This window comes from Gallus gallus, chromosome 5, assembly GCF_016699485.2.
Source record: "Gallus gallus isolate bGalGal1 chromosome 5, bGalGal1.mat.broiler.GRCg7b, whole genome shotgun sequence".
Lineage (NCBI taxonomy): Eukaryota > Metazoa > Chordata > Aves > Galliformes > Phasianidae > Gallus > Gallus gallus.
In genome coordinates this window covers 36,494,227-36,510,226 of record NC_052536.1, presented here as the reverse complement: position 1 = coordinate 36,510,226, position 16,000 = coordinate 36,494,227, and the positions used below count along the sequence as shown (strand labels likewise).

At 35.1% G+C, this 16,000-nt stretch overlaps 1 protein-coding gene across 16 annotated transcripts in view; it reads right to left on the bottom strand.

Moving 5' to 3' along the window:
• Positions 1-16,000, bottom strand: part of MIPOL1 (mirror-image polydactyly 1) — a 182,372-nt gene that overhangs the window by 148,183 nt on the left and 18,189 nt on the right. For 9 of the 16 annotated variants that reach the window (XM_046941956.1, XM_046941958.1, XM_421248.7 and 6 more), the window contains exon 2: positions 3,913-3,992. In XM_046941956.1, coding sequence (XP_046797912.1) covers positions 3,913-3,931 — 19 coding nt within the window. In that variant the 5' untranslated portion in view covers positions 3,932-3,992. Of the gene's footprint in view, positions 1-3,912; positions 3,993-8,492; positions 8,613-15,364; positions 15,517-16,000 lie in introns of all 16 variants that reach the window. The other 7 variants (XM_046941959.1, XM_015287657.4, XM_040701963.2 and 4 more) reach the window with 3 other exon arrangements.

The following is a 16,000-nucleotide window of genomic DNA, read 5'->3' as shown; positions in this document are numbered from 1 at the left end:
GAAGCAACTCTATCACCAATTGCTTTCTGACCCAGCTAGATCATCTGAGAAAAAAATGAGAAAAATCTTTACAACATTTCAGTACTTTTAAAGCTTCCTTTACCCCTTCATCTTGGTGGGTGGGTGGGTGTTAAAGTCACACAACAGTAATTCCAGACAAGTTCTTGTAATTATTTTACAAAACCATTCCCACAATAATAAATAAATGAAATTAAAATAACTGCACAGCTTGAAAAATTAGCTTTTCATAACAACAATTTACAAATACATGGTGAGGGACAGAAGTTTCACTTCTAGGAAATTAGTGAGAAAAGATGATAGATTTTACTCAGCCTATGCGTATGACTGTCACTGCCTCAATTACCATGAACACAAAAGTAATGGCTGATGATGAAGAGCATTTTTAAATTGCAGTAAATAAATGCACAAAATATTCTAGTGAGTTTTTATTCCCTGAAATATTATTTACTGCACAGCAAAAGAATGCAGAAGCATTTTTCTAAACAATACTGACACATACACATCATGACCATGACAATACAAGGAAAGCTATGGCCAGATTCTTAACAGAAAACACCACGCACTCATGCAACACAAATGAATGCACAAACACACAATGCAATGAAAACTATTTTCTACAGATAAGCTTGTGGCATGCACTTGTGTCTGAGCAGTTCTATATACAGATAATTTGTTCATTAGGTTTGCATAGCTGTCCTCCTCTCTTTCTCCTGGATGAAGCAGGACTAGAAAGCAACAGCTCACCACCTGATACAACACTTCAGACTTCCTTGCAGCACCTGATTCTGCAATCCCATTCCAATCTACATTTCCACATGTCTTTCATACTGGAATCTCCTCTGAACTGGAGTTTCCAGGCAGGCAATTTTAAAGTATTTTTACGAGTCATGCAAGCATTCTTTTGCAGGACAACAAGCTACAGTGAAAGTGTCCATATCTACCATAACTTAGAGCTGACAACAAATTCTTAAGGGTGAAACTGGTTCATTGACACATATTTCTGTAGATGCTTTAAGTAGTGATTTAGAAATGTGCATTATTCCCTTGCTTGAAAAATGTAATGTCTATCTTTTAAAGGAAGTCAATTGCTTTCCCATTAAAAACCAGTATCTTATGAATTTTAAATAATAATTACACAATGCATTTTATTCTAGGGTCAGCAAAATTGTAACTGTTATCAAAACAGACCAAAAAGTATTTCATATTCTAAGACTTCACCCTAATTTCTGCCTTGTCCTTAAGAAACATGTTCATTCAGAAATATGACCCAGGCAAAACACTACAGCAGTGAAAAACAAGTATACCTTCACTGATTCAAATCCAGTACATGGCATGAGTCAAATGAAACACAAATTAATTTCCAGCATTTCAACACTTACTGCTTCATTACTGTTATAACTCTTTTGTAAAATTGACATATCAGGTCATGAATATATATGTAAGGACAGAAAGAATCCTCTTATGTTTTCATGTTATTAATGTTTCTGCATGTTTCTTCATGCATGTAAACCCTGAAGAAGTAACAATCCCATCCAGGTGCAGAGTGCATCTACAGCCCTACAACATGAAGAGGTGCAGCTATTTGCTAATATAAGTTTATTTTTATAATAAACTATGGTCCTAAGCTTTCTAGTTTCTATTCTGAATATATTTCCTTTGTAAATTACAGAGTCCTTACTGGGCTGCTGCCAACATTCCTAATAAATTCCCTCAAGTATTGTTAGAAATGAGAGAAGTCACTATCCTATTAAAAACTGAGTCGTACGGTAATAAACAATACATTTAAATCAGATGCAAACCCAAAATAATAAACCTTGGACTTATTGATCCAAACAATTCAGAATGCTAAAAACAAATTACCAACTTTCAAACACTTCAGATATATTAAACGTCGATTTTTTTTTCAGATATTTTATAACACCTATTAACAGGCCACATATTAATCCACATAGCCACCACAAACCTACCACTTCTCAGTACCTAGCATTTAAAAAAAGATAACTCTCATTGCTTAACTGCATTTTCATCAAGCCAGCTAAATTTAATCTCAATTTATTCAATATGTTATTAAAATGAATAAATATTATTAAGTTTTTCTAAAAAGAGCTTTTGAACTTCTAAGTTACAAGGTAGGAACAGCTAGATATGGCACAGTACCCACTGTGAAAAGGAAAGATAGCGCAGATAAAGAAAGTAGAACACAAAACGGTATACGGTTCAACATTAGACATTTAAAAAGAAAACTTAAAAGTTGCTCTTGTTCTTTTAAACTTCCCTAAGAGTACAGAGACATTATGTGATTAATGATTGATACAAAAAAAAAAAAGATAAGAGGCTATTAATTTTTCTTTCCAGTTTTTCTATGACCATATGAAAAATTCTATTAGATTCACAAATATGTAAGTGGTACAAGTGGTAGCTTAGAAGAAATACCTTTCTTAACAGCACAAAATATTAATCTAAGGCATCAGAAAAATAATACACATGAAACTCAGCAAATATCCAGTTTTTAAAGTATCTGAGAGCTGCAGAAGAACAGTATTTCTTGCAAATGGATAGAAAATATTTCACAGAGAACCAGTTTGTAGTATTCACTTGCAGCCTACTTTGGAAAAGTTAACCTTTTGAACCATTCTTAGGGTATGCTGACCCCTAAAGGTCTAAAAATACTAAATCTGACTAAGCCATAACACACTGAAAGCATAAATTCTCAGAATACAGTTATACATTAAGTTAGTGCACCGTGACTGTTTTTGTTTTCAGTGCATTTGATTCAAAAACATTTTTAACTTATCTCAGTAATAGCTCAAAATACCATGATTAAATGGGGTCTACAAGTAGTTTGTCATACACAACGATATAGATAGGAATTCCTCTAAATACTAAGAAATGCATCATCTCCAAGAAGTGTTTCTAGTCTCTTCCAAACATCAGACTCTCTTCATGAAAAACTCAACATTCATTATGGCTTCTGAAAGAATACATGCAATAAAATTCCAGAAAAGAAATATGCAAAATACTATCTGTCTCCCATGTAGGAGGCATCTTTGGCATCAACACACCTGTTCCGTATTTTTTCAATCTACATAAAGCCACTTCCTGGAAAAAATCCACCCTTCTATGACATACTGAATGTCTCCTTCCTGTGTCATTGCTTTCTTCAGTCTTTGTATTGTTATCCAGATACAGGTCACTTTCTGACACTTCTGCAAAGTCACTGTCAGTCACGTAGCATGCTCTCAGGCTCAGCTTTTTAAAAAATTTCTCTCACAAAGCGTAGAAGAAAATATCTGAGAGCAACACCACGGTCATCCAAATACAAAAAGATCCTTCCATCCTGATGAAGTTTAAAACTCTATGAACCATGGAAGCAGTGAAGACCCTTCCTTCCAAGCCAACCAAAGCTCTCTCAAACTCATTACTGCCGATATGTGGTTGAGGTAGTAGTAAGAAACTACTAAATATTAGTAAATGTCTTAACCATACTCTAGCCAGGTGTGAATAGACAAGAAGTTACTTTAAGACAGCCTTCAAATTTGTTGTTTACTTTCCCGCATTTTTAATAAGTACAATATACAGGCTAAGAATTATACTTCTCAGAATTAATTTAATAAAGTAGCTTAAATAACTAAGAAAATAAAATTAAGCTGATAAATGACATTCGTTACTTTGCGAATGCATATACAGAAGTCTGGGAAGAATCATATCTGTAGCTGCTCTCCTGTTAACCCAAATACTTTTAAGAGGCAGTGTATTTTTTTTTCTTCCCTTTTTTTTTTTTTCCTTACTTCCAAAGTCGGCTATGTATCGGCAAGAACAAATACATTCCAGTCACTGCCTAGCACTGGTAAAACACCTGAGGTTCCTTATTAATATCTTAGAAGTCCTTACCTTTTGACAAGTTCTCCATTTGTTCTCCTCAAGTTGTTTGATCTGGCACTAGCTCCAGTTTTTCCTCCAACATTTCAGAGCTAAAATAAAGCAAACTCTAGATAAATAAACTTGAAACAATACATTATAACACACCTATACTTTGCTTTCTCTTGACATAAAATCTACAAGACAAATGATATTAGGATATTTATAATAGCACAATAAACTCCATGTACTCTAAAAGAGAGAATTTATTTTTCTCAGTAAAAATTTTTTTCCTATTTTTTCTATTAATTTGCTTCAGCTTTCTGCTGTATGCAATGCCATCATGGCAAAATTTATGTTTGTCTTCTTGTTCTAGAGTCTGGTCTTGGAAGGACATGCTACTGAGCAACAACACAAACCACACTGAGTAGTTCACACTCGAGGCAATGAGAGTTTGGCACTTATTACAGATGGCAGTATGTGCTTCACTTCTGTCATCTGTTTGAATTTCCTGGATAAAACAAAGGTAAAGTGGTCCTTGACCACTGCACCTCTGAATCTGCAGACTTTTAAAAACAGCTAAATAATTTAACCCATCCTACTATTTGCATACATATTGCTTCACACTATACAGTTAATTATATCATTGCAAAAGACAATCCTTATCACTCAAAAATAAGTCCTTCAGTATAAAGTTAGACTTACGACGTAACATTTTTAATGTTAAAATATACGTTCTTTTATAGGATAAAAATCAAATTATATTACATATTTCATGAAAATGTAAATAAACTAGTAAATTAGTAATCCTATTAATATAGTAACACAAATTTTATTATTTGCTCAGGCATCTCCTTTCGAATGTATTATACAAAGAATAATTTTTCATCTTTTACTTCACCATTATGCTTATTTTGTATGTCTTCCTGAATTTTTTTTCTTAAACTTATTACAAGATAGAACACATTACTTGAAGTAGCAGTGACTCCATCATGAACATACTTGGAGTTGTCATTGTGGTGATAAGTGTAATAATTAAAACAACAATGACAAAATTAAGAAAACACTTGAAAATTCAAGTAAGTTTCACCAGGACATACATTTTTACAAATACAGCAGGAAAATAAATTGTTTTTTGTTTTTTGTTTTTTTTAGATTATACAATACCAAAAGACAGATAGATGTTTTCATTTTATCTTCCAGATAATTTAAAAAAGTATAATACTTCTGCAACTACTTATGATTCAAGACTAACACTTATTCCAGAAATACATATCTAGCTCATATTTGTTATTAATTATAAATGGGCACAATAAGAAAGTGTTGATTTGATGTCCGTGGGTCCTAACAAAAAATAATGACTTCACTCTAAATTGCAGAACACTGAGCTCCTCACAGAAGTTCCTCAAATGAAGCTGTACACTTCTTTTTCAATTCTGTATAACTGTGTTGATTTGGAGTTGTCAATCTTTTCCTAAGTTCCTCATTTACTTTTGGATTAGCTTAAAATTTAGAAGGTTATTAATATCAAGCAATAGGTTTCTGTCAATGAAGCCATTTCCTGACATATTGCACAAAAAGGTTCATAATAATTGCAGTATTTTAATAAGATAGTCATATAGCAAGACATGAAGAAAATACGGTATTTAATAACCTCTGGAGTATTTTAAAACATGTCTTAGGGCCTTAATGTGCCTAGTAATATACTATTTAAAACCATAATTTTATCCCTCCACAATATACAGTCATTCTTCCTCGCCATTTACCCAGCTAATGAATGCCAGCAATTAGTAAAATGTAATCCCATTGCACAATCATTTTAATGCTTTTAGCACTCAGAAAAGTAAACACCAAATTAATACTGCTCAAGCCATATCAGATCCTAGTTGGAAGCAAGCAATTATAGTTCAGCTCCTCAGGTGTAATTAAATGATTGGAATGATTTAGTTCCATAAATGCAAGTTAATTCATAAGCAAGCAACAAATATACTGGGAGTAATTACAAGAAACATTGACAGTCTGAGCAGGGCATGTTCTTTCAAGGACCTGATGTAGGAAAATGCTGCCCTCTCCTGGAAATTATGGAGCATATGAAGTGCATATTGGAGAAAGAAGTCGGGAGACTCATTTTAAGATATTCAGTCTTCAATAGCAGAGATATGTTCTGCTAACTAATAGGAATGAATTGTTTTTAAGTTAGAGAAAATAATAATATTTTTGATACCATACTAATGTAAACTCTTGATTAAAGAGAAAAAAAGACCTTTTGCCACTCCCTATGGTTCTCAGTATACTTTCCCTACTATTAAAAAGAGAATGACGGTAAATATAAGAACAAATCTCCCATACACAACGTAAACTGGTTGTTCTGAACACATATACAAACACTCCAACGAGTATCTAACTTATATACAGTGCTAATATATCATTCAAGATAAAGCTTTACAGGGGGTACTTCAAAGGTTAGGTATCTTTAGAACCCAAACTTACAAAACATTATTAGAATCGTAGAATTGTTCGAGTTGGAAGGGATGCTTAAAGGCCATCTAGTCCAAATCCCTGCAGTGAACAGGGACACAAACAGCTCAATCAGGATGCCCAGAGCCTCTTCCAGCCTGAGCTTGAATGTCACCAGGGACGGGGCTTCCACCTCTGGGCAACCTCTGAGGCACTGGAGTGCCTCACCACCCTATCATAAAAAAAAAAACTTTTACCTTATGTCCAGTCTAAATCACCCCTCGTTTAGTTTGAAACCATTTCCCTTTACCCTATCTCAACAGATCCCACTAAAGAGTCTGTCCCTTTCTATCTTATAGCTCCCCGTTAGATGCTGAAAGGCCGCTCCCAGGTCTCCCTCAGCAGAGCCTTTTATTACTCAGTGTTAAACTTCAAGCCAACAACAGTCAGCTGCTGGCTACAACCGTGAAGGTTTTCTCAGCAAAAATCATCATAATTAAATAAAATAAATCAAATACACTTATTTTAAGGCTTTTCTTCACTTTCATTTGAATACAGTGTTAATGGTCTATCTAATAATAAAAAGAAATTAAAGGTGGAGATTAAAATAAAGTATATTGCTGGACCCAAACAAAATGGAAAATACAAAATGAAACTGTAACCCCAAATCTAGAGTTAAAATTAACTACTGACTACCTTAATTCAATCTGTGTTAGTTAAGACTACTTCCACATTAAGCAAAGAAACCTAACGGTACTTATCTGTTGAATATAACAGGCACTGGTCAAGTAAAATTCACTCTAAATAATTAAGAACAAAACTATTTACATACATGAATATAAATTAACCAATATCTTCCCACTAAACAGAAGAAATCCTAGATCTACCTATTTTGCCCCCTACAGAAATGACAAACACTTTCCAGTGCAGCACACAGCAGCACATGAGAAAGAAATCATACATTGTGGTTAGTACCTGACTATTTTCCACAAACACAAATGAAAAAAAAAATGTAAAAAAGCTTTATTCAAAAAGGTATGATCAATATTAAGGCCTGAAAGTCTTTACCAGTAGCACTTCAGTATCAAAGTATGTCTTTGTTTCACATCTCTGTGCATTTCAAAACAAACCAAAGCTGAACACAAATATCATCACTGCTACTGTACCTACTGTGGAAATGAAATAAATCAGTTTAAGTAGTCATATTATTAAAAGTTTAAAATGTACAGCACATTTGCTTTGCCCTTTGGTGTCACAGTCCTATTTTTCTATTCAAATCTTGTACACTGTAAGTTAATTGCTTTTGGAAACTACTTATTATTCATGTAAAAATTAATGTGCCAATGTGTTTAAATCCTTTTAAATGACCATTCATGCATCTTTCTTCTTTAAGTGCCAATGAAATCTGTCAAAGATATCAATGCAAGATGGTCTTAGAGAAAGTTCTAATAAAGATTTTTTCTGCTAACATAAGATTTTCATTTTCGTCAACTTTACTTAAATTCCATTAATTTTTTAAGCTGCTTTTAATAAATTCACAAGTAAAAAATTTTAGGCTCCATAGTCTGTCATTTGTGTTCCAGCTGACTTTATGAATATTAATAGCAGTGTTATCCTGATTAAATAGGCTTCATATAAAATCCCTGTGAATCCTATAGCTCAGACATCTCATTTTTCCAACTCTTTATGAATTTGGATTCAGACATTAAAGTGGAAAAAAACTTAAAAACCAGATTCAGTAGTACATCCGTGTACCCTTAGGCAAAAAAAAAAAAAAAACCCCAAACCCTCATGTTCTAATGAATCAAATAATTAGAATTGATAGGTTCACATATTGAGATTTCAGGCTTTCTGTAAACACGCAACATATTTTAAGTCTAATGAAAACATCAACACTTCTCAGAACAAAGGATTAAGCATCTATTATAAAATAATAATGTCTATCTTTATCTTAAACAACAGATGATATCACCTTAACTCTTCATACTGGAGTGCTAATTGCTAATTTGCAGAAATATTTCCCAAAGAGAAATAAATCAGTACATGCTTAATTACATAAGCATGTGTATGAAATACATGAACATTCTCATTTAGTGTGGGTGCCCTGTGAAAAACAGCATTAACTTCTAACTGGGGTATACTTGAGCAAAACCAACCTTCTCTAAAGAATGTTGAATTGAAACTCAAAGGAAACGTTAACGTGATCCAACAAGGGTCAAGCAGTCACAGTTGCAAACTCCCAACTTCTTTTCATACTTATGTGTTTGAATTCACATCTGTGAGAAACAAACATGGAAAACTAAGCTTACTTCACTGCTTTTACTTTTCTTTTTTTAATGTACTAGTGCTAAAATTACTATTTTCTCATTCATTCAGGGATGGTAATCAAAGATGGTAATCAAAATATTTCAACTTTCATTACATTGCAACGTGAATGGATTTTACAAGGAAAAAAAGCTAAACAAAATGACTTATTTCAAGGGAGAGTATTCCAATGCTCATCATCAAAAACACTTAGCAGATATTAAAAGCAAGAGGTATAGAAAAACAACATAAATTTACAATGTTTGAAGCATACATGTTTTACTTTTGCAGTTCCGAGTAGCCTTTATTACATCTGTGGAGGTAATCCCGCTTTCAGAGGAAAAAGCTTCTGCAGCATACAGACGACACAAGTGAACACCACACAACATCTCTAACTTTCAGCAACCTGACCAGCGACGCTGCCTGCAGACACTGAGATCACTGCCAGGCTACTGCAGCTCCCAGCGCAATCCTCCATGGGTAGTTCAGCTGCTCAGATCCAGAGCAACTACTCTCCCTAGAAACCAGGTTGCTGAGGCCCTTCCATAGGAAGCCCTGACGGTTGTAAAGCCCACGTTCCTTGTACTTGCCTTAACAGGTGTTTTGATCATGGCCTTCACCCCTGCAACAGGAAACAAGTGCTGGATGATGTCAATAGAATTCACTTCTTAATGAAAAATCCTTGGGATCATTTGTCACGAAGGAGGGCTACCCTACCCACTGCTGGCAGAACAAGACACCAGATCCCACTGCCCTTGGGAATGGCACCACGCCAGTCATTGTACTGCTTAGAGATGCAGCTGAGAGTTGCCACTGACAGCGTGGGGACGGAGCTATTAAGGAGAGGTGACACCACATACTTTATGGACAAGGAAATAAAGAATACATTTTAGTATTATTATTGTAAGATTAATTAGATTACCAGGATCTCCTAAAATATCCTGAGACGTTTTGCCTCAGGCCAAGCTAAGCTAGCAAAGTTAATTTAAGAGGGTATACCGCATAAGAAATGAAGCTGCCTTCTAGAAGCGCTTCGCAAAGGAACAGACTGTCTTCTTTCGCTTTAGGAGCATGCCAAGTTCTGAAATACTGATATACTCCTCAATGAAAAAATCATATTTCCTCACTAACATGCAAAAGGTTATGGAAAATCAGAAATCTAATGCAATCCAACATTAATTAAAATTCGTTTGGGGCAGTTAGAAAAATATTACTCGAAGAATAACTGAAATAGCCACTTCAAATATTTTTCAAGGAGTAAAGACGATTTTAGACACTTGATAACCATGAAATACAACATACTACAAAATTTGACAATAACGTTGCCTTCTGAATTATATTTTATTACTCCTATTTACTTTCAAATATTTCATACAAAATATTAAGTTTCTTTTTAACGAAAATATAAGAGAAATGCAACTGTATTAAACTTTTAAGTGGATGAATGCAGCTTAAGCAGTATTTCAAACATAGAATTCCATTACTGCCACAAGGACTTCAAGATTTTTACTTATGGAAGTAATTGTATTATTTGGAAGCTCAATAAAAACACTGTTCTAAAGGTTAGAATCATATAATAATCCCAAACTTTTCTCCCCTCGTAATTCTTGGCCCACAAAGAGATGAGACACTTGCATTAAATTCCAAGTAAGTTGTGTAAATCAGAAAAACATGAAGAACTGGGGTGCAGATATTTTTTGATTCTACTGCTGTAGCAACTTCTCTGCATTTTTTTCTCTGAAGAATTTGCATCTGATGTTTTTAGTGATGACAGATAACAAATCACAGAACACTTGTTCTCTATGTTGTGTTTTTGATAAAGGCAAGAGTTGTTGCAACTTTCAACTGCTTTAGAGGTTTTACCTATTTAAACTTAACTGGATAAAGGACATGTATTTTTCTTTATTTTTTCCTCCCTAATTTCTGCTCTTAGTTCAATTTTCTCTTTACCCATAACAGAAGGTGTTTCACGTGCATATTAAATCACTAATAGCCAACATTCCCCTATCTTTTCAACCTTATTATATTCTCTTCCCCATTAACAACTGAAATACCAACTTTGTATTTTATTTTGTAAGCAATTTTCAGTCTGTCCTCTTCTTCTCCAGTATTTAACTGTCATTGTTTTTCCATTTTTTTTCCTAGTTTTTATCTTCTTTTTCCCCTGACACCTTTCTAAAATTTAAAGAAAACTGTGTAAGATCTTGTCAACGTTTGTCTCTACTCTTTGTTCAGATTTTCTCATCTCCATGTATGTTCTACGAGGAAGCTTTCTTGTGACATATTCATTAACTTTTTTTTTCCACTCTAATTATGAAACCATGATATCTTTTGGCCAAGTGCAGAATAGTCAATTCACTTAACGATCCTTTGTCTTCGCTGTTGATAATTTACTGGCTTCATAACTCAATTATTACCAGTTGCATAGGCTGCTAGATCCCAATTTCTAAATAATTTACAACCGGACTGTGATTTTCATAGTCTTTGTAGATAAAAACATACATATTTTAAACTAGTTTCTGTCCTATCTAGAGCAAAGAATAGTTTGTAGAAATTCACAGTCAACAGATACAGGGAAATTACTAATCCTCTCCATTTGTCACTTTTGAGACAATACTTAAGTTATGTGTCTAGTCTGAGGCTCTTTGTCTGGCACAAAGAAAAAAAGACAGGCAGAAAGCCAGTAAGAAGGAAACAACAAAACACCAGTATCAGCATAGCATTTTGAGCATTGCTTGTCTAGAGTGCCACGTTTTTTCCAGTTTCCTACAAGACTGGACAACATAGTATTAGGCTTAATTTAGAATTCTGACTTACACACTAGCCTTTAATAAACCAAAATTGAACCACAGTTATATAGATATTTCACCTGACTTTCTCGTGTTCAAGCCTCACAAATCCCCAGCCATTTACATGCCCCAAGAAAGAAGTAGCTTAAGAAAAAGTCACTGCAACTAAAGTAGTTCCAAAGCTAGCTATGGAAATAATTTGAGCAATATCTGTAGATATAGTTCATACGTGCTATTTGCAAAATTAATTGTACAATATATTCAATACCTCAACATTCCCAAATCCCCACTCATGATCTTTTAACATGGAAACAATTTACTAGCCTACATTATACCATAAAAGCAAAAATAAAGTCACAGACTATTATGAGGGTGTAAAAATGAGAGGTGGTAACTTTGTGTGCCATAAATGTAAACCACTAGTAGTAGTAGTAACATCAAACAGAAATGACATTCCTCCTGTCCAAAGTGTCCCAATTTAATTATTGAGATGACTTTGCAGAACGAAGGAAGTTTGAACACGGACTTAGAAAAGGATGGGGGGCAACAAACAAAATTGAGGAAACTCTCCGTTTATCCAGCCAACTTACATTTCTCAAAGTACCTTCATTTTTTTTCTGACAGCAAATGCATTAAAAAGCTAAAGCATAAAGGCTACAAAATAGCGTGGATATTGGAGCCTGATCAAGAACTGTCATTAGCTAAACATGTAAAGGCCTGCTAGAAATGTGCCCCTCAAGTCCCAGTACTGAGCGAGGCCTGCACTCCTCTCAAAGAGATACAGCTGCACCAGTTACTTAGGTCAAACTGTTTGGAGCAACATGAGAACACAAACGCACCTCCACTACTGTCACAAGCCAAAATAATAAGCACATTGGATATATCCCAAATTATCTACACACTCAAATTAAAGAGCATACACTCAAGTTGATGAGAACCACAGCACCTGACATCTCACAAACTAAAATGAGCAGAGAAATAAAACACCACTCACTTCAGATCAGCTGGTTTTGTTCTTTAAGAGAATTAAGTAAGCTGTCATTTATTCAAATGAATATCTGATGAGAAAGCAGTCCTTTAACTAAGAGCATAATTGTTCCCTAAACTGTGCTTGCACAATATTAAGATTATTGAAACAGAGTTGCCCAGGTGTGAACATACACATACTTCTGCTTGCAGCTCAAAAACACAGTGCCTCTTCAACTTCATTTCTTTTTAAATCTAGCAACTAGATGCCATACAGTGTCCTCATTTACTACTATTAAGGTACTAGTTGTAGTTAAGAGAGAAGCTTGAGACCAGGGATGAGAAGTATCCCTCAGGGCTATGTCTGTACAGTGTATAATTGAACATCTTTGTCATTACCATGGACATAGACATTAACACTGACAGTGGGATTGAGTGTACCCTCAGCACATTTGTGGATGACTCCAAGCTGTGAGGCAGGGTGGACACATTGCGGGGAAGGATTGCCATCTAGAGGGAATGTGACAGGCGGGCACATACAAACCTCATGAACTTCAACATGGCCAAGAGCAACAGGTTGCTGTTGGGTTGAGACAATACCAAACATGAATACAAGCTGGGTGATGAGTGTGTTGATGTCAGCCCTGCAAAGGACTTGGTGGTGTTGGTTGATGAACTCAATATGAGCCAGCAATATGCTCTTGCACTCAGAAAGCAACTATCCTGGGCTACATCAAAAGAACCATAACTAGCAGGCAATCAAATGAGATGATTCTCCATCTATGTCCTGCTCTCATAAGATCCCGAGTACTGTGTTTAGCCCTAGTGCCCCCAGCATAAGGACACAGATCTTTTAGAGTGAGTCCAGAGCATGGCCATGAGAATGATCAGAGGGCTGGAGCACCTCTCCTGTGAAGAATAACTGAGGGAATTGGGGTTATTCAGCCTGGAGAAGGCTCCAGGGAGATTTCTAGTGACCTTCCAGTACCTGGAAGGGGCCTACAAGAAAGATGGGAAGAGATTTCATCAAGAATTGCAGTGATGGGACAAGGGGTAATGGCTCTAAGCTAAAAGAGATTTAGATTAGATAAAAGGAATAAATTATTTACAATGAGGGTAGTGAGGCACTGAACAGCTTGCCCAAAGAAGTTGTAGATGCCCCATCCTCCTGGATATGTTCAAAGCCAGACTGAATGGGGCTTTGAACAACATGATTTAGTTTTAGGTGTCCCTGCCCATGGAACTAGATGGTCTGTAGTATCCCTTCTAATCACTCTATGAAAGAACACACTTCAAAATACATTTGTTATACTCCATCGACATCACTTGGAGCTTTTCTAGTGACTATGCATTTACTGTGTGTTTAACAACATATTTAATGTGTAAGATACAGCACATGACCTATTGAGTGTTATTGCCTATTTAGTTACAGCTGGCAAGCTAGCATTTTTAATAACCGAACCAGATGCTTCCCTGAGACTTAATGCAATATCAAAGGATGCTGAAACCCAGTAGCATTTAAAAGAGCAAGCTACATATCCAGAAATAGTCTGGGATAATCAGGTATTCTGAGGTGGGCCGGAACTCCATGAGAATGGGAGATAGGTGGAATAGGTCAGGAAAGAAAGTCCATTGAGAATGCTTAGAATTCAAATGGAAGCTGAGAAAAACAGAGTAAACTTGCACACACCTGGTAGTTTGTCCTGAACTTGCACCAACAAAGGAGGGTTAAAATGAGGGTCTCTATGGACCCCAAATCAGTGCCAGGCAGTTGAGAAAAGAAACTAATGAGAAAAAAAAAAAAAACACTAGCAAAACTCAAAGATGTTTAGAACATCAGTCACGTTATTGCAGAAATTTCTGATATTGGGATGATTTCCCTGCCAACTTTTAGGAAGACAATCTAAAATATGACTACATGCTTACTTTCCAATCAAACTGCTGCAATATTTTTGTTTACCTTGGGGCAAACAATATATTTATCTTTAATCAAAGCTACATTGGAAAATACTCAAAACTTTACTGCAACTAAAAATGATAAAAAAAAGTTATTTTCACTCAGTGTAAAGAAAATGTTTAAAGCTTTCATCTAAAATGTTAAAGGTACGAATGACAGAGAACTGAAGGAAAAAGGTCTCCCAAAGAAAGACACAGGACAACTTAGAAAACAGGCAAAACAGTCAGATTCCCCATAGAATGTAAGCTCTGCCACTTATAGTCTTTTGCAATCAATGAAATATTTCCAAAAATGCTGAAATATTTCATTGGCAGAAATAACACATTTGCATACTCAGATCATTGAGAAACTAGAGCTCCTCAATCTTGTCATCATTTATGATGACACAAAGCACAGGGAATAAAGAACTTAGATTTACTTTTGAAAACTTATTTACTGCATATTTAAAGTCATCTTAAAGTGTTAATAAGAATGTTATTTAGAAAAAAACCCACGAAAATAATTTACAGTGAAGAAGCCTTTCAGAACATAAATTACAAAGAGGTTCAGATAAGTTGAAGGTTATATAATGGGCAAAAAGAATTCTTCTTAGGACTTTTGAGTCTCAAAAGTCAATCAGATTCTTTCCATAAAGACAAATGGCTGGAAAAACAAACAAACAAACCCACAAACAAAACAAACAAAAGATAAAACAAAAAAAATTTAAAAAACCTTCCTGGATAAACTTCAGACCTGGAATTATGTAGCCGTTTTCAGTAAGATTATTCTCTTCATTTTTTTGCAAAAAGCAACAGATGGATGTTTTCTTTCAACCTCATCACAAATTCAGATATCTAACACCCATTATTCCTTGATTCATCAAGCTACATTAACGTTTTAATTGCCAAAACAATTGACATCAGAGGTGAAAAGAAGAAATTAGGTTAAGTTCTAGAGAGTTGAGACAGCAGCTGAATCTTGGCCCCACAACAGTTATTCCTTGGCGGAGCAAAAGTGCTCTAAATCCACTTACAAGACAAAGGAGGCAAAATCCTTATTTAGACAGCACTTCTGAAACCCAGGCTTATTTTGATGACTGCTTTCTCATGCACATAATCTTGCTGAACAGTTTGAGGCTTGCTCCTCAGATGTTCTGGGCATGACAAGTTGTACTGCTTGGCATCACTAAAAAACAACAAAAAAAGGACTTGATAGAAACAGAAGAACAGATATAACACAAGATTTGAAAAAAATTGAGAGAGAGAACAATATGGTCAACAGCTCCAATAAAACAATCAATTCCACAAGATATTCTCAGACATTCTGAAGCTGCAATACCTCCAGATTCCAGAGATTTATCTTGCCTTTCACGCTGAAAGAGCAGCTGACAGGAAGGGTAGGTATTTGCACTAGGATGGCTTCTGTGCTGTCATGGCATTAGAAAAACTCCTAAATAGCTTTCTATTTCACAGTCAAACTGTGAGTAAAGACGGGGGAAAGTCTTCTGAAATAGTTCTTAAACACTTCATGACCGAAGGCAACTTTTCTTCCTTGTTACGCTTTCTTGACTCTTTGCCGTCAAAGGCAAATCTTAACATGACTTCTTGCTGTCAAGAGCAAATCCTGACATGTTCAAGCTTTAATATAAAAAAAGTATAGTTTTTCTGAT